Genomic DNA, 27,398 nt, shown 5'->3' with positions numbered 1-27,398 from the left:
AGACAAAAAAAAAACTCCCTCCCCCACGCTCATGGGATGACAGAATCAATATTGTAAAACTGGCTATGTTATCAAAAGCAACCTACAGATTTAATACAATCCCCATTATACTTCTGATATTTTGATATAAAAACATTCCTAAAATTCATATGGACTCACCAAAGACCACAAAGAGCCACAGCACTCTTGAGCAAATGTTGAGCTTTCAAAATACCTGATTTCAAATTACAGAACAAAGCTGTAATAGTATTACTATTAAAGAATAGGATGACCATGACATAAAATGCAGATATTTAGGAGCCCGCAAGATGGTTCATTAAGTAAGTTCATGGCCAAGACTGTTGACCTGAGTTCAATCCCCAAAACCCACATGGTGGAAAGAGAGACCAACTGAAAGAGGAGGAAGTGACTGTTAAGTGACGGAGGAGGTGGATGGATGGATGTGTAATGGAGCCCACATGGCATGAAAGCTGAAGGGAACTATTTGAGAAGAGGAAGCAAAGGTGCCAGGAAAGGCGATGGCATAGGTCGTTAGGGGAGAGTGAACAGGAGCAGACTAAAATTATTTGTATGTAAGAAAATGTCATATGGAACCCATCACCTTGTATGCTAATTTAAGAGAGCAAAAAATAAAAATAAAAAATATTATAGAGCCTTATTGTCATTTTAATAGGAAGTCTGGATATTTGCACAGTATTTTGAAACTATGAAAACAATTTAACCAATAAATGCTATTTTTTAAAAAGGAAATCATATGTTAAATAGGGAAATTAGTACTGATCCTTACATTAGTATAAAACTTCTTTATCACATTCTTATTTATTGTGCATCTGCACACACAACAGTCCACATGTGGAGGTTATAGGATCACATTCTGGAGTTGGTTCTCTCCTTCTATCATAGAGATCACAGGGGTCAAACTCAGGTCAGGCTTGGCAGGTGTCCCTAACTGATGATCATGTCACTGGCTATCAGCTTGATAGAAAACTAGCACTCTGCATAACATTTATAAGGAGGATCCAGGGAGTTCCATCACACTTGGTCAGAGGAATGATTAGAAGGAAAGGATTTGACTGCTGAAATAGCAAACCCAACATTCTCACCAAAACCTCTCCTTATTTCATAGGACCGAGAAGCAGCAGCCTAAGTTTCATTCCTTACTTCTGAATATGCTGATACACTGCTATATGATATAAGCATGGCGTTATCTTAGAAGGTGACAGAAATAGATACTCTATTTGTCTCCATAGTTTCCATCATAAAGAATGATTAAAAATAAAAGAAAAAGAGCATCACTAAGAAAGCAATAAAAATAGATCCTAAGTAGGATGAAGAATCTGATTTCCAGGGTTATCACATAATAATATTCAAACATCCAGTTTAATTAAATAATGGTGAATCATGCAAAGAAATAAATAAAATAGCACATTTATAAAAGAAATTCATAACTATTCCCAAAGAAGCACAAACATTAGATTTACTAGACAAATGTCATAAATTATCTATTAAACATACTCAACAATGACTCAGTGCCAGCCAGATACCCCAAAGACCAGGAAGCCATCTGGTACCCAACCCAGACACCAACTTATTCAGGGCCATATGACATGCTAGGCTCAAGCACTGAAGAACAGACATTCTGCTTCCAGAGGAGAATGGGGACAGAACCTGGGGGTTACTCCAATAGCCGCACATCCCAGGACGTTATACTGGCAGCACCAAGCAACAACAGGTAAGCCAAGGCTACCTCAAGAACGCAACTGAACCTTTTTTTTTCTTTTAGCTATTCCAGTAGTCATGAGGGGAAAGAAAAGGTGAAAGCTTAAAGAGTGTTTTTTGTATTTTCAAATACTCTAATATCTTTAACTCTCACTGCAGTGTGGTCTTATGGTTATCTTTTGCTTCATGTTTATTTTTCTAAGTGAAATTTCCATTTTGATATGTATAGAATTGTATTTTATGTTATTTTGATTGTTTGATGATATATTAGTATAGAGATTTCTAGATATTAAATATATGTCTTACTAACAAAATAAATTTCAATCTCAAAAAGACCAAAGTAAGTGCATGTGAGTGCAGGTGTCAGGTGCCAGCTGAGGCTAAGAGAGGGTTTCAAATCCCCTGGAGCTAGAGTTACAGTCATGAGCTGCCTAACATGGGTGCTGGTAACAACTCAGGTCTTCTGCAAGAGTGGTGTGTGCTCTAACCCTGAACCATGTCTCCAGCCTACTTACCCACCACCTTTTGTAAAAGATTCATTTGAGATAAAAGAGCATACTACATCCTTGTGTGGACTGCTAGAGTCTCTGCAAAATAAAAGGGAGATAATTGGAGGGAGATGGTCAGAGGGAGGTAGTCAGAGGGAGATGGTCAGAGAAAGGTGTTGGAGGGAGATAGTCAGAGGAAGGTGGTCAGAAAGCAGCCTTCCTGACAGCAGCAATGTACTAGCTTTATAGGAAAGAAAGACTAGGAGGAAATTCTGGGAAACAACAGGAAAGAAACTCCAAACTGTGACTTGAAGGACTGGGTCCTTACTGGGGCTTGCTGTCTTCCTAGAAAGGAGGGGTGTAACAGCCAGGGCTAGACCCTCTGCTCCAGATGACAGCCTCTAAACATTTGCATTTTATTTTCAGTAACAAACAGCAGGAAGTGAAGGAAGAAGGAGAGGGGGGAAGGGAAGGAGCAAGAGAAAGAAGTAGAGAAAGGGAGGAGACAGACTTTAAGGGCTGTACCTACACAGGGTGAGATGGTTCTAGGGAGACCCTTTCTCCTGGATGCTTGACTGCAGCAGTGGCAGAAGCCATTTTAAAACACTCAACTGAGTCAGCAGCTAGTTAGTTCTAGAGAGAAAGGCCCTATCCTGCTCAACTCACCCTGGGACCCAAGGACATGTGCCTTATTACTACAGTCTGATGGCTGAGGGTAGGGACAACTGTGAGTCACAACAGCACAGCTTCCCAAAAGGTGGAAATCTGCTCTGAGCTTAGACCTGGCAGACCACTTAGAGCAGGGGCTCTCATAGTATGGGCTGCAACCCCTTTGAGGTAGAATAACCCTTTCATGGGGGTTGTCTAAGGTCATTGGAAAGCACAGATATTTACATTTTGATGCATAACAGTAGCAAAATTAGTTATAAAGTAGCAATGAGAGTATTTTTATGGGTGGCCGCAGGACAGACTGCCACCTCTGTACACCTCGGCTCACATCGCTGGTCGAAGGAGAATCTGCACAGTTCCTCTGGACACAGGGATATAGGAACGGACAGCTGCCGGTACCCACAGTTCTGGTCTGTGCCCAGGACTGAACTGAACCAGCCAAACAGCTTCCTGCACCCAAATCCCGTGGGGGAGAGAGCTGGACCCTCAGAAGTGTGGATACTCCTGAGAAGTCAGAGGAGAATACGCTCTGCCCACAGTCCAGACCCAAGACGGAATCTCATAGTGTCGACTGTGCCCCCTGGGTGGAAGGACCTACATGAGCAATCAGGGGCAGGACCCTTTGATTCCTGCCCACGCCTAGAGCTGGAAGACAGTCTCCAGGAGCGCCGACACAGCTGAGAGCAGAGCACCTGTTCTCAGGAAAGGCTGAAAGAAAACAGGAAAACAGTTCTATAGGAGTGCTGACACAGACACCTACAGCAGGGTCAAGTCACTCTCAGAAACAGCAAGACAAGCAAACACCAGAGACAACTCAATGGCTAGAGGTAAGCACAGGAACCTAAGCAACAGAAACCAAGACTACTTGGCATCATCAGAGCCCAGTTATTCCACCAAAGAAAATACTGATATCCAAACACACCAGAAAAGCAAGATTTAGATTTACAATCACATCTTTTGATAATGATGGAGGACTTTAAGAAAGACAAAGAACTCCCTTAAAGAAATGGAGGAAAACACAAGTAAACAAGTAGAAGCCCTTAGAAAGGAAACACAAAAATCCCTGAAAGAATTACAGGGAAACACAACCAAACAGGTGAACGAATTGAAAGTGAATATAGAAACAATAAAGAAAGCACAAAGGGAGACAACCCTGGATATAGAAAACCTAAGGAAGAGACAAGGAGCCGTAGATACAAGCATCACCAACAGAATACAGGAGATAGAAGAGACAGTCTCAGGGTAAGAAGATACCATAGAAAACATTGACACAATTATCAAAGATAATGTAAAACACAAAAAGCTCCTAGCCCAAAACATACATGAAATCGAGGACACAGTGAGAAGATCAAACCTAAGGATAATAGGTATAGAAGAAAGTGAAGACTCCCAACTCAAAGGGCCAGAAAATATATTCAACAAAATTATAGAAGAAAACTTCTCTAAACTAAAGAAACAGATGCCCATAAACAAGAAGCCTACAGAACTCCAAATAGATTGGACCAGAAGAGAAATTCCTCCCGTCACATAACAGTCAAAACACCAAATGCACAAAACAAAGAAAGAATATTAAAAGCAGCAAAGGGAAAAGGTCAAGTGACATATAAAGGCAGATCTATCAGAATTACACCAGACTTCTCACCAGAGACTATGAAAGCCAGAAGATCCTTGACAGATGTCATACAGACCCTAAGAGAACACAAATGCCAGCCCAAGTTACTGTATCCAGCAAAACTCTCAATGAACATTGATGGTGAAACCAAGATATTCCATGACAAAACCAAATTTACGCAATGTCTTTCTACAAATCCAGCCTTACAAAGGTTAATAGATGGAAAACTCCAACACAAGGAGAGAAACTACACCGTACAGAAAGCAAGAATATAATTTCCTTGCAATGCAACCAAAAGAGAGACAAACAAACATAATCCCACCTCTAACAATGAAAATAACAGGAAGCGACAAACACTATTCCTTAATATCTCTCAATATCAACGGACTCAATTCCCCAATAAAAAGACAAAGACTAACAAACAGAATGGATATGTATGTAGCCCAGCATTTTGCTGCATTCAGGAAACACACCTCAGAGACAAAGACAGACACTACCTCAGAGTAAATGGCTGGCTGGAAAACAATTTTCCAAGCAAATGGCCCGAAGAAACAAGCTGGAGTTGCCATTCTAATATCAAATAAAACTGACTTTCAACCAAGAGTCATTAAAAAAGATAAGGACACTTCATATTCATCAAAGGAAAATCCACCAAGATGAACTCTCAATCCTGAATAGCTATGCTCCAAATGCAAGGGCACCTACATACATAAAAGAAACCGAACTAAAGCTCAAAGCACACACTGCACCTCACACAATAATAGTAGGAGATTTCAACACCGCACGCTCATCACTGGACAGATCATGGAAACAGAAATTAAACAGAGAAATAGAGAAACTAGCACAAGTTATGAACCAAATGTATTTAACAGATATTTATAGAACATTCCATCCTAAAACAAAAGGATATATCTTCTTCTCAGCACCTCATGGAACCTCCTCCAAAACTGACCATATAATCGGTCACAAAACAGGCCTCAACAGATATAGGAGGACAAAAATAATCCCATGCATCCTATCAGACCACCACGCACTAAGACTGGTCTTCCATAACAACAATAATGACAGAAAGCCCACGTATACATGGAAGTTGAACAATGCTATACTCAATGACAACTAAGAAGAAATAAAGGAAAAATTAAAGACTTCTTGGAATTTAATGAAAATGAAGATACAACATTCCCAAACTTATGGGACACAATGAAAGTGGTACTAAGAGGAAAACTCATAGCTCTGAGTACCTGCAAAAAGAAATCAGGAGACAGCATATGTCAGCAGCTTGACACACACCCAAAAGCTCTAGAACAAAAGGAAATAGATAAACCAAAGAGGAGTAGAAGGCAGGAAATAATCAAACTCAGAGCTGAAGTCAACCAAGTAGAAATGAAAAGGACTATACAAAGAATCAACAGAACCAAGAGTTGGTTCTTTGAGAAAATCAAAAAGATAGATAAAACCTTAGCCAGACTAACCAGAGGGCACAGAGAGTGTATCCAGATTAACTAAATCAGAAATGAAAAGGGAGATATAACAACAGAATCTGAAGAAATTTAAAAAAATCATCAGATCCTACTACAAAAGCCTATATTCAATAAAACTGGAAAATCTGGAGGAAATGGACAGATACCAGGTACCAAAGTTAAATCAGGAACAAATAAACCATCTAAACAACCCCATAACTCCTAAAGAAATAGAAGCAGTTATTAAAAGTCTCCCAACCAAAAAGAACCCAGGTCCAGATGGGTTTAGTGCAGAATTCTATCAGACCTTCATAGAAGACCTCATACCAAAACTATCCAAACTATTCCACAAAATAGAAACAGAGTACCACCAAATTCCTTCTATGAAGCCATAATTACTCTTGTATCGAAACCACACAAAGAACCAACAAAGAAAGAGAACTTCAGACCAATTTCCCTTATGAATATTGACGCAAAAATACTCAATAATATTCTTGCAAACCAAATCCAAGAACACATCAAAACAATCATCCACCATGATCAAGTAGGCTTCATCCCAGGGATGCAGGGATGGTTTAATATACAAAAATCCATCAATGTTATCTACTATATAAACAAACTCAAAGATAAGAACTACATGATCATTTCATTAGATGCTGAGAAAGCACTTGACAAAATTCAACACCCCTTCATGATAAAAGTCCTGGAAAGATCAGGAATCTGTTTAAGGCCCATACCTAAACATAGTAAAAGCAATATACAGCAAACCAGTAGCTAACATTAAACTAAATGGAGAGAAACTTGAAGCAATCCCACTAAAATCAGGGACTAGACAAGGCTGCCTACTCTCTTTCTACTTATTCAATATAGTACTCGAAGTCCTAGGCAGAGCAATCAGACAGCGAAAGGAGGTCAAAGGGATACAGATTGGAAGGGGAGAAATCAAAATATCACTATTTGCAGATGATATGATAGTATACTTAAGTGACCCCAAAAGTTCCACCAGAGAACTACTTAAAGCGATAAACAACTTCAGCAAAGTGTCGGGGTAGAGCCTTCCTCTACACAAAGGATAAACAGGCTGAGAAAGAAATTAAGGAAATGAAACACTTCACAATAGTCCCAAATAATATAAAATATCTTGGTGTAACTTTAACCAAGCAAGTGAAAGATCTGGATGACAAGAATTTCAAGTCTTTTAAGAAAAGAAATTGAGGAAGATCTTAGAAGATGGAAAGATCTTCCATGCTCATGGATTGGCAGGATTAATATAGTAAAAATGTCCATTTTGCCAAAAGCAATCTACAGATTCAATGCAATCCCCATCAAAATTCCTACTCAATTCTTTTTTTTTAATTTAATTTTATTTTTTTAACTTGAGTATTTCTTATTTACATTTCGAGTGTTATTCCCTTTCCCGGTTTACGGGCCAACATCCCCCTAATTCCTCCCCCTCCCCTTCCTTATGGGTGTTCCCCTCCCCATCCTCCCCCCATTGCCGCCCTCCCCCCAACAATCAGGTTCAGTCTTAGCAGGACCCAGGGCTTCCCCTTACACTGATGATCGTACTGGATATTCAATGCTACCTATGAGGTCAGAGTCCAGGGTCAGTCCATGTATAGTCTTTAGGTAGTGGCTTAGTCCCTGGAAGCTCTGGTTGCTTGGCATTGTTGTTCTTATGGTGTCTCGAGCCCCTTCAAGCTCTTCCAGTTCTTTCTCTGATTCCTTCAACGGGGGTCCTGTTCTCAGTTCAGTGGTTTGCTGCTGGCATTTGCCTATGAATTTGCTGTATTCTGGCTGTGTCTCTCAGGACAGATCTACATCTGGTTCATGTCTGCCTGCACTTCTTTGCTTCATCCATCTTGTCTAATTGGGTGGCTGTATATGTATGGGCCACATGTGGGGCAGGCTCTGAATGGGTGTTCCTTCTGTGTCTGTTTTAATCTTTGCCTCTCTATTCCCTGCCAAGGGTATTCTTGTTCCCCTTTTAAAGAAGGAGTGAAGCATTCACATTTTGATCATCCGTCTTGATGATCATGTGCTCTAGGCATGTAGGGTAATTCAAGCATTAGGGCTAATAGCCACTTATCAACGAGTGCATACCACGTGTGTTTCTCTGTGATTGGGTTACCTCACTCAGGATGATATTTTCCAGTTCCAACCATTTGCCTACGAATTTCATAAAGGCATTGTTTTTGATAGCTGAGTAATATTCCATTGTGTAGATGTACCACATTTTCTGTGTCCATTCCTCTGTTGAAGGGCATCTGAGTTCTTTCCATCTTCTGGCTATTATAAATAAGGCTGCTATGAACATTGTGGAGCACGTGTCTTTTTTATATGTTGGAGCATCTTTTGGGTATATGCCCAAGAGAGGTATAGCTGGATCCTCAGGCAGTTCAATGTCCAATTTTCTGAGGAACCTCCAGACTGATTTCCAGAATGGTTTTACCAGTCTGCAATCCCACCAACAATGGAGGAGTGTTCCTCTTTCTCCACATCCTCGCCAGCATCTGCTGTCACCTGAGTTTTTTGATCTTAGCCATTCTCACTGGTGTGAGGTGAAATCTCAGGGTTGTTTTGATTTGCATTTCCCTTATGACTAAAGATGTTGAACATTTCTTTAGGTGTTTCTCAGCCATTCGGCATTCCTCAGCTGTGAATTCTTTGTTTAGCTCTGAACCCCATTTTTTAATAGGGTTATTTGTCTCCCTGCGGACTAACTTCTTGAGTTCTTTGTATATTTTGGATATAAGGCCTCTATCTGTTGTAGGATTGGTAAAGATCTTTTCCCTATCTGTTAGTTGCCGTTTTGTCCTAACCACAGTGTCCTTTGCCTTACAGAAGCTTTGCAGTTTTATGAGATCCCATTTGTCGATTCTTGATCTTAGAGCATAAGCCATTGGTGTTTTGTTCAGGAAATTTTTTCCAATGTCCATGTGTTCAAGATGCTGCCCTAGTTTTTCTTCTATTAGTTTGTCCTACTCAATTCTTTATAGAGCTAGAAAGAGCAACTTGCAAATTCATTTGGAATAACAGAAAACCTAGGATAGCGAAAACTATAGTCAACAATAAGAGAACTTCTGGGGAAATCACCATCCCTGACTTCAGGCAGTATTACAGAGCAATAGTCATAAAAACTGTATGGTATTGGCACAGAGACTGGCAGGTAGATCAGTGGAACAGAATTAAAGACCCAGAAATGAACTCACTTATACCTATAGTCACTTGATATTTGACAAAGAGTTAAAACCACCCAATGGGAGAAAGATAGCATTTTCAACAAATGGTGCTGATTCAATTGGAGGTAAGCATGTAGAAGAATGCAAATTGATCCATTCTTATCACCCTGTACAAAGCTTAAGTCCAAGTGAATCAAGGACCTCCACATCAAACCAGATACACTCAAACTAAAAGAAGAAAAAGTGGGGAAGAGTCTCGAACACACGGGCACTGAGGAAAATTTCCTGAACAAAATACCATAGGCTCATGCTCTAAGATCAAGAATCAACAAATGGGACCTCATAAAATTGCAAAGCTTCTGTAAGGCAAAGGACACTGTCATTAGGACAAAACTGCAACCAACAGATTGGGAAAAGATCTTTACCAATCCTACAACAGATAGAAGGCTAATATTCAAAATATACAAAGAACTCAAGAAGTTAAGACTCCAGAGAGCCAAATAACCCTATTTAAAAAATGGGGTACAGAGCTAAACAAAACATTCCCAGCTGAGGATTATAGAATGGCCAAAAAGCACCTAAAGAAATGTTCAACATCCTTAGTCATTAGGGAAATGTAAATCAAAACAACCCTGAGATTCCACCTCACACCAATCAGAATGGCTAAGATCAAAAACTCAGTCTACAATAGATGCTGGCGAGGATGTGGAGAAAGAGGAACACACCTCCATTGTTGGTGGGATTGTAAACTGGTACAACCACTCTGGAAATCAGTCTGGAGGTTCCTCAGAAAATTGGACATTGCACTACCTGAGGACCCAGCTATACCTCTCTTGGGCATATACCCAAAAGATGTTCGAACTTACAACAAAGACACATGCTCCACTATGTTCATAGCAGCCTTATTTATAATAGCCAGAAGCTGGAAAGAACCCAGATGCCCTTCAACAGAGGAATGGATCCAAAAAAATGTGGTACATTTATGCAATGGAGTACTACTTAGCTATCAAAAACAATGACTTCATGGAATTCATAGGCCAATGGAATGAACTAGAAAATATCATCCTGAGTGAAGTTACTCAATCACAGAAAAACACACTTGGTATGTACTCATTGATAAATAGATATTAGCCAAAAAGCTCAAATTACCCAAGATGCAATGTACAGACCACAGAAAGCTCAAGAAGAAGGATGACCAAAATGCAGCAGATGCTCCCACTCATTCTTAAAAGGGGAAAAATATCCATAGGAGGGGATATGGAAGCAAATTTAGAGCAGCAACTCAAGGAATGGCCATTCAGGGCCTGTCCCACATGTGCCCCATATCTATACAGCCATCAAAACCAGATAAGATTGATGAAGCTAAAAAATGCATGCTGAAAGGGACCGGATATAGATCTCTCCTGAGAGACACATCCAGAGCATGTCCAATACAGAGGTCAATGCTAGCAGCAAACCACTGAACTGAGAAAGGACCCCCTTGGGGGGAATTAGAGGAAGGATTGAAAGGGCTGAAGGAGCTTGCAAGCCCATAAAAACAACAATGCCAACCAACCAGAGCTTCCAGGGACTAAACCACTACTGAAAGACTATATATGGACTGACCCAGGGCTCCAACTGCATATGTAGCAGAGAATAGCCTTGTTGGGGCACCAGTGGAAGGGGAAGCCCTTGGTCCTGCCAAGGTTGGCCCCCCAGTGCAGGGGAATGGGGGTGGGCAATAAGAAGGATGTATAAGGGGAATAAGGATGAATGGGGGAGGGGGAAGGGAGGGAATGGGGACTTATGGACAGGAAACCGGGAAGGGGAATAACATTTGAAATGTAAGTAAAGAAATATATCGAATAAAAAAAATTTTTTAAAAAAAAAGAAGCTCTCTGCTCCCAGACCCCGTGAGAGAGAGAGACCCAACCGCCTGGTCAGGTGGGCACTCCTGAGGCTGCAGAGCGGAAGAGACCACCAACACTGCTCACCCCTGCCCACATCCCTGGCCCAAGAGGAAACTGTATAAGGCCTCTGGGCTCCCGTGGGGGACGGCCCAGGAGCGGCAGGACCCCTGCCTGAGACACCGCCGGAACCTGAAGGAAACAGACCGGATAAACAGTTCTCTGCACCCAAATCCCGTGGGAGGGAGAGCTAAACCTTCAGAGAGGCAGACAAGCCTGGGAAACCAGAAGAGACTGCTCTCTGCACACACATCTCGGACGCCAGAGGAAAAAGCCAAAGACCATCTGGAACCCTGCTGCACTGAAGCTCCCGGAAGGGGCGGCACAGGTCTTCCTGGTTGCTGCCGCTGCAGAGAGCCCGTGGGCAGCACCCCACGAGCGAACTTGAGCCTCGGGACCACAGGTAAGACCAAATTTTCTGCTGCAAGAAAGCTGCCTGGTGAACTCAAGACACAGGTCCACAGCAACAGCTGAAGACCTGTAGAGAGGGAAAACTACACGCCCGAAAGCAGAACACTCTGTCCCCATAACTGACTGAAAGAAAACAGGAAAACAGGTCTACAGCACTCCTGACACACAGGCTTATAGGACAGTCTAGCCACTGTCAGAAATAGCAGAACAAAGTAACACTAGAGATAATCTGATGGCGAGAGGCAAGCGCAGGAACCCAAGCAACAGAAACCAAGACTACATGGCACCATCGGAGCCCAATTCTCCCATCAAAACAAACATGGAATATCCAAACACACCAGAAAAGCAAGATCTAGTTTCAAAATCATTTCTGATCATGATGCTGGAGGACTTCAAGAAAGACGTGAAGAACTCCCTTAGAGAACAAGTAGAAGCCTACAGAGAGGAATCGCAAAAATGCCTGAAAGAATTCCAGGAAAACAAAAATAAACAAGTAGAAGCCCATAGAGAGGAGACACAAAAATCCCTGAAAGAATTCCAGGAAAACATAAATAAACAAGTAGAAGCCCATAGAGAGGAGACACAAAAATCCCTGAAAGAATTCCAGGAAAACACAATCAAACAGTTGAAGGAATTAAAAATGGAAATAAAAGCAATCAAGAAAGAACACATGGAAACAACCCTGGATATAGAAAACCAAAAGAAGAGACAAGGAGCTGTAGACACAAGCTTCACCAACAGAATACAAGAGATGGAAGAGAGAATCTCAGGAGCAGAAGATTCCATAGAAATCATTGACTCAACTGTCAAAGATAATGTAAAGCGGAAAAAGCTACTGGTCCAAAACATACAGGAAATCCAGGACTCAATGAGAAGATCAAACCTAAGGATAATAGGTATAGAAGAGAGTGAAGACTCCCAGCTCAAAGGACCAGTAAATATCTTCAACAAAATCATAGAAGAAAACTTCCCTAACCTAAAAAAAGAGATACCCATAGACATATAAGAAGCCTACAGAACTCCAAATAGACTGGACCAGAAAAGAAACACCTCCCGTCACATAATTGTCAAAACACCAAACGCACAAAATAAAGAAAGAATATTAAAAGCAGTAAGGGAAAAAGGTCAAGTAACATATAAAGGCAGACCTATCAGAATCACACCAGACTTCTCGCCAGAAACTATGAAGGCCAGAAGATCCTGGACTGATGTCATACAGACCCTAAGAGAACACAAATGCCAGCCCAGGTTACTGTATCCAGCAAAACTCTCAATTAACATTGATGGAGAAACCAAGATATTCCATGACAAAACCAAATTTACACAATAACTTTCTACAAATCCAGCACTACAAAGGATAATAAATGGTAAAGCCCAACATAAGGAGGCAAGCTATACCCTAGAAGAAGCAAGAAACTAATCGTCTTGGCAACAAAACAAAGAGAATGAAAGCACACAAACATAACCTCACTTCCAAATATGAATATAAAGGGAAGCAATAATCACTATTCCTTAATATCTCTCAATATCAATGGCCTCAACTCCCCAATAAAAAGACATAGATTAACAAACTGGATACGCAACGAGAACCCTGCATTCTGCTGCCTACAGGAAACACACCTCAGAGACAAAGACAGACACTACCTCAGAGTGAAAGGCTGGAAAACAACTTTCCAAGCAAATGGTCAGAAGAAGCAAGCTGCAGTAGCCATTCTAATATCAAATAAAATCAATTTTCAACTAAAAGTCATCAAAAAAGATAAGGAAGGACACTTCATATTCATCAAAGGAAAAATCCACCAAGATGAACTCTCAATCCTAAATATCTATGCCCCAAATACAAGGGCACCTACATATGTAAAAGAAACCTTACTAAAGCTCAAAATACACATTGCACCTCACACAATAATAGTGGGAGATTTCAACACCCCACTCTCATCAATGTACAGATCATGGAAACAGAAATTAAACAGAGATGTAGACAGACTAAGAGAAGTCATGAGCCAAATGGACTTAACGGATATTTATAGAACATTCTATCCTAAAGCAAAAGGATATACCTTCTTCTCAGCTCCTCATGGTACTTTCTCCAAAATTGACCATATAATTGGTCAAAAAACGGGCCTCAACAGGTACAGAAAGATAGAAATAATCCCATGCGTGCTATCGGACCACCACGGCCTAAAACTGGTCTTCAATAACAATAAGGGAAGAATGCCCACATATACGTGGAAATTGAACAATGCTCTACTCAATGATAACCTGGTCAAGGAAGAAATAAAGAAAGAAATTAAAAACTTTTTAGAATTTAATGAAAATGAAGGTACAACATACCCAAACTTATGGGACACAATGAAAGCTGTGCTAAGAGGAAAACTCATAGCGCTGAGTGCCTGCAGAAAGAAACAGGAAAGAGCATATGTCAGCAGCTTGACAGCACACCTAAAAGCTCTAGAACAAAAAGAAGCAAATACACCCAGGAGGAGTAGAAGGCAGGAAATAATCAAACTCAGAGCTGAAATCAACCAAGTAGAAACAAAAAGGACCATAGAAAGAATCAACAGAACCAAAAGTTGGTTCTTTGACATAATCAGCAAGATAGATAAACCCTTAGCCAGACTAACGAGAGGACACAGAGAGTGAGTCCAAATTAACAAAATCAGAAATGAAAAAGGAGACATAACTACAGATTCAGAGGAAATTCAAAAAATCATCAGATCTTACTATAAAAACCTATATTCAACAAAACTTGAAAATCTTCAGGAAATGGACAATTTCCTAGACAGATACCAGGTATCAAAGTTAAATCAGGAACAGATAAACCAGTTAAACAACCCCATAACTCCTAAGGAAATAGAAGCAGTCATTAAAGGTCTCCCAACCAAAAAGAGCCCAGGTCCAGATGGGTTTAGTGCAGAATTCTATCAAACCTTCATAGAAGACCTCATACCAACATTATCCAAACTATTCCACAAAATTGAAACAGATGGAGCCCTACCGAATTCCTTCTACGAAGCCACAATTACTCTTATACCTAAACCACACAAAGACACAACAAAGAAAGAGAACTTCAGACCAATTTCCCTTATGAATATCGACGCAAAAATACTCAATAAAATTCTGGCAAACCGAATTCAAGAGCACATCAAAACAATCATCCACCATGATCAAGTAGGCTTCATCCCAGGCATGCAGGGATGGTTTAATATACGGAAAACCATCAACGTGATCCATTATATAAACAAACTGAAAGAACAGAACCACATGATCATTTCATTAGATGCTGAGAAAGCATTTGACAAAATTCAACACCCCTTCATTATAAAAGTCCTGGAAAGAATAGGAATTCAAGGCCCATACCTAAACATAGTAAAAGCCATATACAGCAAACCAGTTGCTAACATTAAACTAAATGGAGAGAAACTTGAAGCAATCCCACTAAAATCAGGGACTAGACAAGGCTGCCCACTCTCTCCCTACTTATTCAATATAGTTCTTGAAGTTCTAGCCAGAGCAATCAGACAACAAAAGGAGATCAAGGGGATACAGATCGGAAAAGAAGAGGTCAAAATATCACTATTTGCAGACGACATGATAGTATATTTAAGTGATCCCAAAAGTTCCACCAGAGAACTACTAAAGCTGATAAACAACTTCAGCAAAGTGGCTGGGTATACAATTAACTCAAATAAATCAGTTGCCTTCCTCTATACAAAAGAGAAACAAGCCGAGAAAGAAATTAGGGAAACGACACCCTTCATAATAGACCCAAATAATATAAAGTACCTCGGTGTGACTTTAACCAAGCAAGTAAAAGATCTGTACAATAAGAACTTCAAGACATGAGGAAAGAAATTGAAGAAGACCTCAGAAGATGGAAAGATCTCCCATGCTCATGGATTGGCAGGATTAATATAGTAAAAATGGCCATTTTACCAAAAGCAATCTACAGATTCAATGCAATCCCCATCAAAATACCAATCCAATTCTTCAAAGAGTTAGACAGAACAATTTGCAAATTCATCTGGAATAACAAAAAACCCAGGATAGCTAAAGCTATCCTCAACAATAAAAGGACTTCAGGGGGAATCACTATCCCTGAACTCAAGCAGTATTACAGAGCAATAGTGATAAAAACTGCATGGTATTGGTACAGAGACAGACAGATAGACCAATGGAATAGAATTGAAGACCCAGAAATGAACCCACACACCTATGGTCACTTGATTTTTGACAAAGGAGCCAAAACCATCCAATGGAAAAAAGATAGCATTTTCAGCAAATGGTGCTGGTTCAACTGGAGGGCAACATGTAGAAGAATGCAGATCGATCCATCCTTATCACCCTGTACAAAGCTTAAGTCCAAGTGGATCAAGGACCTCCACATCAAACCAGACACACTCAAACTAATAGAAGAAAAACTAGGGAAGCATCTGGAACACATGGGCACTGGAAAAAATTTCCTGAACAAAACACCAATGGCTTACGCTCTAAGATCAAGAATCGACAAATGGGATCTCATAAAACTGCAAAGCTTCTGTAAGGCAAAGGACACTGTGGTTAGGACAAAACGGCAACTAACAGATTGGGAAAAGATCTTTACCAATCCTACAACAGATAGAGGCCTTATATCCAAAATATACAAAGAACTCAAGAAGTTAGACCGCAGGGAAACAAATAACCCTATTAAAAAATGGGGTTCAGAGCTAAACAAAGAATTCACAGCTGAGGAATGCCGAATGGCTGAGAAACACCTAAAGAAATGTTCAACATCTTTAGTCATAAGGGAAATGCAAATCAAAACAACCCTGAGATTTCACCTCACACCAGTGAGAATGGCTAAGATCAAAAACTCAGGGGACAGCAGATGCTGGCGAGGATGTGGAGAAAGAGGAACACTCCTCCACTGTTGGTGGGATTGCAGACTGGTAAAACCATTCTGGAAATCAGTCTGGAGGTTCCTCAGAAAATTGGATATTGAACTGCCTGAGGATCCAGCTATACCTCTCTTGGGCATATACCCAAAAGATGCCTCAACATATAAAAGAGACACGTGCTCCACTATGTTCATCGCAGCCTTATTTATAATAGCCAGAAAATGGAAAGAACCCAGATCCCCTTCAACAGAGGAATGGATACAGAAAATGTGGTACATCTACACAATGGAATATTACTCAGCTATCAAAAATAACGAGTTTATGAAATTCGTAGGCAAATGGTTGGAACTGGAAAATATCATCCTGAGTGAGCTAACCCAATCACAGAAAGACATACATGGTATGCACTCATTGATAAGTGGCTATTAGCCCAAATGCTTGAATTACCCTAGATCCCTAGAACAAACGAAACTCAAGACGGATGATCAAAATGTGAATGCTTCACTCCTTCTTTAAATGAGGAAAAAGAATACCCTTGGCAGGGAAGGGAGAGGCAAAGATTAAAACAGAGACTGAAGGAACACCCATTCAGAGCCTGCCCCACATGTGGCCCATACATATACAGCCACCCAATTAGACAAGATGGATGAAGCAAAGAAGTGCAGACCGACAGGAGCCGGATGTAGATTGCTCCTGAGAGACACAGCCAGAATACAGCAAATACAGAGGCGAATGCCAGCAGCAAACCACTGAACTGAGAATAGGTCCCCCGTTGAAGGAATCAGAGAAAGAACTGGAAGAGCTTGAAGGTGCTCGAGACCCCAAAAGTACAACAATGTCAAGCAACCAGAGCTTCCAGGGACTAAGCCACTACCTAAAGACTGACCCTGGACTCTGACCCCATAGGTAGCAATGAATATCCTAGTAAGAGCACCAGTGGAAGGGGAAGCCCTGGGTCCTGCTAAGACTGAACCCCCAGTGAACTAGACTATGGGGGGAGGGCGGCAATGGGGGGAGGGTTGGGAGGGGAACACCCATAAGGAAGGGGAGGGGGGAGGGGGATGTTTGTCCGGAAACCGGGAAAGGGAATAACACTTGAAATGTATATAAGAAATACTCAAGTTAATAAAAAAAAAAAGAAGAAGGTTCAGAACCACTAAGTTAGAGGCAGACTTCATACACAGGATGGCAACTCAGAAACAGAAGCAACACAAGTGTCTGTGTCTGCCCTACTACCATGAGCAACCAGGCAGATGAAGAGCTGTACAACAGCACAGAGGCAGACTAGTACTTGAGCCCCACCACTTCTAGGAATGGAAGATACACACGACTTTGTCTCAAAAAAGAAGTTGAGAGGAAGGGAGGGCAGGGGAGGGAAATGCAGAGGAAGGTGGGGAGGGGACGAAAGGAGAGAAATATCTATTTAGGGAGCAGCAATACCAAAGCTAAGGGCACAAGGGACCTGCTCCTCCGGATAGCCCCTTATGCTTCTTAGCACACACTTCTTCCTCAACTCTAGTGCAGTGTTTTTATGCCTCCTGGAAGGTGTGTCCTTCGTAAACCCCTGCTCTGTTAGTAAGCTCCAGGCAGTGAGTTAGAAAGCCAGGTACAGCCTTCCTCAAGTACACAGCACACACCACATCAGGTTCTTAGGCACATATGACACTGTCTCCAGGCTAAGCATTTCCCCTTGATCAGGAAAATGGGCATTTTACATTTAGTAATTCATGTAATCCTGAGATCATTTCCAACAATTATAACTATCATTATTCCTATTTTTGAGATTAAGAATTATTAATCTGAGAGTCAGCAAGACATTGTTAGCATGCAGGAATGGATCCGTGGGTAGTGGTGTCTGCAGTTTACCACTAAAGCCTGCTAGAGTTTGATGGGCAGGACCTACAGAGCAGAAAGAAGTAGTCCAGTTCCACAGTTGTTTATGACCTCCACCGGTATGCTGTGACAAGCACCCATGCATGTGTATGTACACACATGAGATACATAGAGCTGTGACTGTGGAAATGCCTGTTAATTTGCTCAGTGGATTTGCTGCTTCTTCCCATTACAGACCTGTTTACAGTTCCTGTCACCTACTGCTGTCCTCTCTGCTTCAGTGCAGTCACTCCCAGGTCACCATGTCTTCTCCTCAGCCTATCCTCCACAGAGCCCTTCTATCTCCCCTCGCGCCAGGCCCTAGCTCTGAACTCATCAAGAGTTACCGAAAGGAAAAGCCTTCTGGAGGAACAAGCACTTCCTCTGCAGGACTAATTCAAGCACTGCCCCCTCTGTCCTCTGCAGCCAAATCTCAGAGAGTCTTGAGAGTCTTCCCATGTTTATCCAGTGAGGAAGAACAAAGGCCACCCAGAAAAGGATTAAAATTGAGTTTTCATGAAGGCTGTTCTTTTGAAGTCTCCTGCAGAACACAATGACCGTCACTACCTTTGTCGCTTAAAAAATCAGAAGTGCATGTGCCATTATTTGATGTGGTTCTAGACTGGATACCTCCTAAAACTACCTTACGGAAGAGGGACAATGGAAAAGCAAATAATCAAACACTCAATACCCAGAATCATTTTGTCCTTCTGTAATTCTGTACTTAAGGTGGCTGGAAAGCAGTTCTAATTATTATCTTATATTACAAACAAGTTCCAGTTGACTCTCCCAGCAAAGATCTATTGAGCATTATATGGAATAATTTAATTTTCTAGCCCAAACTGAACAACTATAAATGGTAATTTGAAATCTGGAAGACAAATTTTAACATAAAGTTACGTATGACACCATAAGCACATAAGCCAGAGAAAGATATTACATGTCATCTAAAATCGTTGCTATGTTGGAGGAACTTGAATATATGTAAATGTAACCCAAAACTTTCAGGAAATCTCCACATGGTACAAAAGGATTTATAAAGTGGTATTAAAAAAAAAGCAAGTTCCCTAAAATGAAATAAATTATATTTCCCATTAAAAGCAACTGTAAAATAGTTACAGTACAACTTGTTCATCATCCTACCTTGCTAAAAAACTATTTTGAAATATTTATTTTATGCCATTAACATGATGCTGGAGAACTGAACCGAGACAATCTTGTGGAGGGTAAGGTGGAAAAACGGGAACACAAAGGAGGCGGTCTCTAAGCTGGAAGCTAATGAAGACATGGTGGGGATCCTAGTGTCCTATCATCCTAATGTCATATGCTTAACTTTTACATTCATCTTCTGTCCACTAAAAACCTTATGTTTAATCTTCATATTACAGAAGCAAAGACTAAAAAAACTTTTAAGACGCTTAATCCTCATACTGTACAAAGTAGTCTAGTACCTTCCAATCTTTGAATTTTTCCTTTCACAGAGATAACAGCTTCAAAGGGTGAAACTCTTAGTTCAAAACATGTTCCGGTCAGCGTCTCGATGAAGAGCTCCATGGGGTCATAGAAAGGAAGCTTGAAATAAAATGGTCCCACGTTATCCTCATTGAAGAATGGAGGCTCTTTTCTGTTATCCATTACTTTGACTTTTCTAATTCTTCTGGAATAGGTTGTATGCAACTGTATTCCAATTGTACCCAAATCAGCTTTGAACATTGGTAATATGTATCGTTGTTCATGTTTGAGTTTTGTACCTGAAAAAAATAAAAATTAGCTTTTTAAAACAAATCTGTCTCTTTCACTCACATTTCCTGAATAACTCTGGCTCACACTCATCTTCCAAACTGTGTAAGAACTTTAATTACCTTTACGAACTGTGCCCAGCAGTGGCCTTTCTGTACCCGCCTTTGAAATCACTCCTGAAGTAGACTGACCTCGAAGAATAGACGTGCTTTTGACTGTTTACAGTACTCACTAGAGCTTTGCACTGTTGCTAATATATAGCATGTGGTCAACAAACATTCTGCTATTATTCAAATTCAATAAGTATGGTTCTGTAAGATTTTCCAAATATATGTACATCCTTTTCTAGAATATGTTTCTCTTTTAAGCCATATAAAATTTTAGAGTCCTTGTATATAATTACACTGGATAAGAAAAATGGTATATCCATAGGTTCCTTTAAACTTTGATCCACTAAATAACCAACAAGTATTTGGGTTTTCAAAGATGATCAGCCATTCTAACATTAAAAAGAGGTAATTATAAGACGCTAGGTGATCTCCCAAGTATACAATAGCTAATGAGTAGAAAGACAAACACATCAGAAAGAAGCATACAGTAAGTTAAGAGTGTAGAACCAGCAGCAAGGGCGATCACACTGAAATACTGCTGTTATTTGGTGAAAACTTTGTGAGCTTAAACTAAGCTTAAACTACACAAATGTGTCTTTCTGAAGAGATGAGGCAGTCTTTTTCAAGGTAGTTTTGTTGGGATATAATCCATATTCCACAAACTAACTTGACATCTAAAGTTCACTCACCCTTAACACAGAAGATGTCCAGCCACCACGACCATTACTTTCAAGGGATGGGGACTGAGCAAGGGCTTTGAGTCTGCCAACCAAGTGTTCTAGTAGTGAGCGAGACAAAAAGCTTCTTGCACAACATTTACAACATTTTCACCACCCCAAAAACCTTACACCCAATAGCCATCATTTCCAACTTTTCCATTCTGCCCCTTAGTCCAAGGCAACAACTACTGTAATTTCTTTGTTTCTCATTGCTCATTCCTGACACTTACATAAACAAATGATATAGTATATGGTGTTTTGCAACTGGCTTCTATGGCTTTGCAAAATGTTTCCAAAGTCCATCCATGTATCAACACTTCATTCGTCTGGTGGATGAACAGTAGTCCCCTGTGTGGACCTGGTGCATAGCATCTATCCAGGCACTGGTTTATGGTGTTTGGGTGGGGTTTAATTTGGAGCGAATATAAATATTGCTATAGTGAACAATCAGCTATGATGTGGACACGTTTTCTTTTCTTGGTGATACATATCTAGAAGGAAATAGGTATGCTAGGTCACATGGCAACTGCATTAAGCAATTTGTGGACTTAATTATAAAGTGTTTTCCAAGTAGTTCAAACCATTTCAGAATAAACAACAAATGAAGGTTGTTTATTATGAGGTCATGTCTTTATCAATACTTTTTATTGTCTTTTTTATTAAACTATCCTAGTGAGTGCGTGGTAGTGCATCATCGCTATGATTTGCACTCTCGGATGGTTCTGAACATCTTTTACGTGATGATAGTCGGCCCTGTGCACCTCACCCCTGGGGAATATTCGAAGCCTTTGCCTAGTCTTTATCACTGGTTTATATGTATCATGAATGTGATCTAAATGAAATCACCAAATAATGGGGGAAGACAAAGTTCCAGCTGGCCATTTCTTGTCACCAAATAAAGCTTTCAGTACCAGGACTGAGTTACATCTAATTGAGTTGTTGGCCAAAGGGCCCACAGAAGCCCCAAACAACCCAGACCACTGCCAAGACTGTAGATATCTCTCTACAAATTGACAGCCAGGCCCCATTGCTGAAAACTACGCCTACATAAGTCATCGAACATAGAGATAAGGAGCTAGTGCCCACAGAGTCTTCACCTCTATGTGTTAGTGTCTTTGATACAGGAAGGTACTCTTCATGCTGCTAAGAGGAACATAAACACCAAGCTAACCACAAACCCTTTATCTACAATGGTATATTACCGGGAAGGAAGGCTAGGGCAATGGCGGTGCAAAGTGGTGAGAATAACCAACAGACAACTCATTTGACTTAGGGCCACTCCACAAGATGGAGCCCATACCTGACACTGCTTGGGTAACCAAAAACCTAGGATACAGCCAAATACCAGTTTTAAAAAGAAAAAAAAACCAACGCGGTAATAAAACTACTCCTAAGGACATTCTGCTATACTCATAGATCACCTTGCTCAGCCATCATCAGAGACGCTATCTTCTGCAGCAGCTGGGAACAAATACAGACCCACAGCCAGACAGAATGCAGAGAGAGACCATGGAAGTACTAACTGGGATGTCTCCATTAAATCCTTCCCCTCAGCCCTCAGGGAACCCTGTGGAAAAGGAGGGGAAAAGAGTGTAAGAGAGCATGAGGGTGGGGAGGGGTAGCGGGGAGGGTTGAGGAAAACAAGAAAACGAAACCCTCTAATTCAACAGGAGCAAAGCTCATGTGAACTCAGAGACTGAAGCAGCATGCACAGGGCCTGCATGGGTTGGCACAGGTCCTCTGCACTTATGGCTTCCAGTTTAGTGTTTTTGTGGGATTCCTGAGTGTGCAAACGAATGGGTCTCTGATTCTTGTGCCTTCTCTTGGGCTCTTTTCCCTCTGTTGGTTTGCCTTGCCCAACTTCAATGTGATAACTTTTCTTTTATCTTATATTTTATTTTGTTATATTGTTTAAAAATAAATGGAAACCTAGCTACTAGGGTAAAAGTTATCCATTGAACTGTCAATGGAGTAACACTGGATTCATCAATCACTCCACAGAAGGCCTTATGCTCAGAAGTAGTTGACCAAACATATAACAAACTCCATAATTTTTTTTGAATGCCCTTATTTGGTTACAGTTGTGGGGGTTGTTTCTTCTTTTGAGGTCGTATTTTATTTTGTTTCCTTGGTTTTGTTGTGTAAGGTTTTTGTTTTATGAGAAAACAGAGTGGGGAGGGAGGGAGGTGAGAGGAAAAGGACTTGGGGAAGAAGGATGTGATCAAATTATATAAATTTAAAAATTGTTTTACACAATAGGTAATATTCTAGATATAAATCACATGTAGGATATGGAATTGGCAAATACTTTCTTCCGTTCTGTAAGCCGGCCTTTGACTTCTTGGTAATGTCTTTTCAAATTCAATTCTCAACTGAAAAAGTTCAGGCTGGCCATCTGTTGTCACAGTTAGAAAAGTTGACCTAACCCAAGGCAGTAAATCTACACTCATTTTCCTCAAGAATTGCACAGTTTTAACTTATTTTTAGGTTTAGTGTTCATTCTGAATAGGGATCCAACTTGATTCTTTTGCACTGGGAAAATCAATTATTTCCAGTATCATTTGTTGGAAAGCCTGCGAACCCCATTGAATTCCTGGCTGTAAATTCTGACTCATTTCACTACACGGGCCTGTTAGTACATCTCCCACAGTTCTGATTGCTCTAACTTGACTAAGTATGGGGATTAGGAAATGGCTCTCTTCTTCATAGATTGTGTATTAGAATACAAATTATTTCAATATATATTGGTCTGTATACTGCCACTGTGTCTATTGTGTTTGAACAGTTTTTAATGGATTCCTTAGGATTATCTGTATTTAACGTATATGCAAACTAGAACAAATATTTTTCTTCCTCTCCAGTATATATGCTCCATATTTTTCATATTTGATTGCCCTTAGAACCTAGAGTACAATGTTGACTAGAAGTGAGTGAACTGAAAAATCTTTTTCTTGATTATAGGAGGAAGGAATTGAGCCTTTTATTTACCCTTAGATAAGTCAGCTGTCAGGTTTCATATATAACTTTATCCAGGTTGAAAAATTCCTGATTATTCCCACATTGCTTAGGAATCATTTTACTTTTAACCACAAAAAAGGTACAGATTTTCTAAGATATTTTTTAGTGTCTATTTAAATGATATGGTTTTCACTTGTTCATAATATGGTATATTACATTCATTTTTTGTGTGTGTTTTAACTCATCCTGCATTCCTGGAACAGAATTCCATTTGTGTACATAGTACTCTTTAGATAGGTGGGCAGACAGACAGAGCTGGACTTGATTAGGAAATATCTCTTGAGGATCCTGTGTCTAATCCATTGTTAAGAGATTTCCAGCATTTTTCCCCCTCTTTCTCTTCCCCCCTCCTCTCCTCTCCCATCTTCCTTTCAACCAGCCCGTGCAGCTTTATGTCACTGTTTGGTTCTTTACGTCTAGACATGTTAGCCTTGTGGAATGAGTTAGGAAATGTTCCTTAAGGATAGGTAAGCTTTCTCTGTTTAGATGCTGGGATCAAACCAAGGACTCGTGCATGCTAAGCAAACACTCGACCACTGAACTACTTCTCCAGCCCATAGTAAAATTTGGGTTTATTTCAGTATGGGAAAAGCCTGAGAGCATGGGAAGGATATCAGTAAGCAGCCCTACCTAAAAGGAAGCTAATACTATTGTGAAAGTAATTATACAATTATTTCAAATGTTTCCTATCCAAAGAATATGTAGTATCCCTGAGGTCACTAATTTTCATAAACATTTATTTATTATTTATTTTTGAGTCAGGGTTTAATTATATAGTCCAGATTGGCCTCATACTTAAGGTCCTCCTGCTTGCGTTTCCCCCATGCTGGGATTATAGGTATTTGCTATAATGACTGACCTAGAAACGTATTTAAAAGTGCACTTGTTTTACAAAGGTTGTGTTTGGCTAATAAATATCACTGTAAAAGCATGACCCTAGGCATCTGTTATCCATACACTCCAAAGACACATGCAATTCAATTTATATAAAAATAGCCCCTCTCTCAAAAGGTTTCCTTGTCTTGCAGTCCTCATCTGCTTAAAGCACACCATGATGCATCCATTCATTCAAGGACCCAAGATCTCTCACAAACACTAGGACAGCTTCAAGTGACAATATGCCTTCCATCTTCTATCCTGTCAACCTCTCCGTTCACTGTTTAGGACTTAATCTGGGGTTTCTTTAGCTTTCAACTGAGCAACTCTCAAGGACTGACTGGCTAGGATCTCTGACTCCCACACTTGACCATTTGTTGTTTAACTTTAGGAGAGAAAGTTTCTAAAAACTAGCTAAGGGTACTATTTTAACACATTATTTAGTAGTTACTTCCCATTGTCTCTGTTTAAGCAGGGGGGGAAGCTGCACTTGGAATTTATTATAATAAGACCTCGCTAGCAAGGGAAATAAATTTAAGCTAAAAACATGAATTGCCCTTATAAATAAGAAGACAATTTTTAGGACAATTTTAAATCTACAACAAAACAGAGCAGAAATTATGAGTCTCCGCCTACATGTTCCTTTCCTGCCTCCCTCTGGCTAACCTAAAGTCTGCACTAGCACCGTACATTATTAACAAGTGAGGAATACATACATGGCTGTCACCCAAGCCCAAAGTTTACACTAGGGCTCACTCTTGGTGTACATCTGACAGCTGTGGGCATCATAAAAGCATCACATATTTACCACTGCAGTATCAGAGTAGTCTGTCCCAGTACCACTGCAGTATCAGAGTAGTCTGTCCCAGTACCACTGCAGTATCAGAGTAGTCTGTCCCAGTACCACTGCAGTATCATAGTCGTCTGTCCCAGTACCACTGCAGTATCATAGTCGTCTGTCCCAGTACCACTGCAGTACCAGAGTAGTCTGTCCCAGTACCACTGCAATATCAGAGTAGTCTGTCCCAGTACCACTGCAATATCAGAGTAGTCTGTCCCAGTACCACTGCAGTATCATAGTAGTCTGTCCCAGTACCACTGCAGTATCAGACTAGTCTGTCCCAGTACCACTGCAGTATCATAGTAGTCTGTCCCAGTACCACTGCAGTATCAGAGTAGTCTGTCCCAGTACCACTGCAGTATCAGACTAGTCTGTCCCAGTACCACTGCAGTATCAGAATAGTCTGTCCCAGTACCACTGCAGTATCAGACTAGTCTGTCCCAGTACCACTACAGTATCAGACTAGTCTGTCCCAGTACCACTGCAGTATCAGAGTCGTCTGTCCCAGTAGTCTAAGTTTTCTGTGTTGGAGCTACTGATCCCATCCCTCAAATTCACGCCAACTTTTGATCCTTTAGTGTTTCCATACCTTTATCCTTTCCAGACTGTCATGCAATTGGGATCTCACAATATGCATCCTTTTCAGAGTGGTCTCTCTAAGGAACACACATTTAAGCCATACATACTTTTGTGCCATTTCGTGGCTTGATGACTTTCCTTTAAATACTAAATTATATTCTATTTTCTGTATCCATTAGCTTCATTTATCCATTCTCCTGAGAAATATCTTATATTCTCCATTTTCTGACAATTGTGAAGCAAAACTGTACACAGGTCATACTGGTGGTTTTTTTTTTTAACCTTTTTAGGCTAGATTTTAATATAAGAGTATTTTCAGCCTTTTGTGCATGTGTGTACATTGTATGCAGGTATATATTTGCATGTGGAGACCAGCAGTCAATGTCAGATGGCCTCCTCTATCACTTTACATTCTTTTTTTTTTAGAATTATTTATTGTACATGTATGAGTACACTGTAGCTGTCCTCGAACACACCAGAAGGCATTGTATCCCATTACAGATGGTTGTGAGCCACCGTGTAGTTGCTGGGAATTGAACTCAGAACCTCTGAAGAACAGTCAACGCTCTTAACTGCTGAGCCATCTCTCCAGCCCCATTTTAGAGTCTTTAGGCGTCACTGATGGGCTCATCCACTCAGCTTGGCTGGGTGACTGTCGAGGGTTCCTCGCCCCCCAGCCCTTACAGCACAGTACGTACTGCTGTACCTAGCTTTGCACACGCCTTCTGCGGTCCTCATGCTTAACAGTTAGCGCTTTACCTTCAATAGCTGAGCCAGCCCCCCAGCCCCACTGTGTTTGCTTTTCTTTTAAAGAAACTGCCAAACAATATGCAAAAGTAGCGAAATCATTCTGATTTCCTGCACCAGTGAATGGAGAGCTCCTATCACTCCAAGCCATCATATCGTTTTGAACTGTGGGTGTTCTCAGTTTTGGCTTCAACTGGCAGTTTCCTAATAACCTAGGATGTGAGCACAGCTATCCTTTGAAAATGTAAACTGATCCTATTATTTCTAGCTCAGGGCCCCATCATGGCTTCCACCATCTGTGCAACAATGTTCAAACCCCTCGGAAAGACTTTTCAATGTACAGATTTCATGTTCATTACCTACACTCCCCAGCAGCACCTATGCTCCTTCTGCTTCTAGTCGTGGCCCCTGTCTTATTGCTCCTGTTTTGTTCTGCTTAGGTCAACCCCACACATAGCTTCCCGAGAAGCACCTAATCTTTGAAAGCTCAGCTCCAAGGATAGGAGCACACCTCAAAGGAAAGAATGCCTGC

At 40.6% G+C, this 27,398-nt stretch overlaps 1 protein-coding gene across 14 annotated transcripts in view; it reads right to left on the bottom strand.

The window, feature by feature from the left end:
• Zfand4 (zinc finger AN1-type containing 4) overlaps nt 1-27,398 on the bottom strand; it is a 72,122-nt gene that overhangs the window by 42,753 nt on the left and 1,971 nt on the right. For 8 of the 14 annotated variants that reach the window (XM_063285659.1, XM_063285657.1, XM_063285660.1 and 5 more), the window contains 2 exons: nt 22,227-22,372; nt 19,688-19,987 (listed from right to left, as the gene is read on the bottom strand). In XM_063285659.1, coding sequence (XP_063141729.1) covers nt 19,688-19,987; nt 22,227-22,242 — 316 coding nt within the window. In that variant the 5' untranslated portion in view covers nt 22,243-22,372. Of the gene's footprint in view, nt 1-19,687; nt 19,988-22,226; nt 22,373-27,398 lie in introns of those variants that run through there. The other 6 variants (XM_039107168.1, NM_173332.3, XM_039107170.2 and 3 more) reach the window with 3 other exon arrangements.

This window comes from Rattus norvegicus, chromosome 4 (genome assembly GCF_036323735.1).
Source record: "Rattus norvegicus strain BN/NHsdMcwi chromosome 4, GRCr8, whole genome shotgun sequence".
NCBI classification, from domain to species: domain Eukaryota; kingdom Metazoa; phylum Chordata; class Mammalia; order Rodentia; family Muridae; genus Rattus; species Rattus norvegicus.
This window is presented reverse-complemented; position numbering and strand designations above follow the sequence as displayed.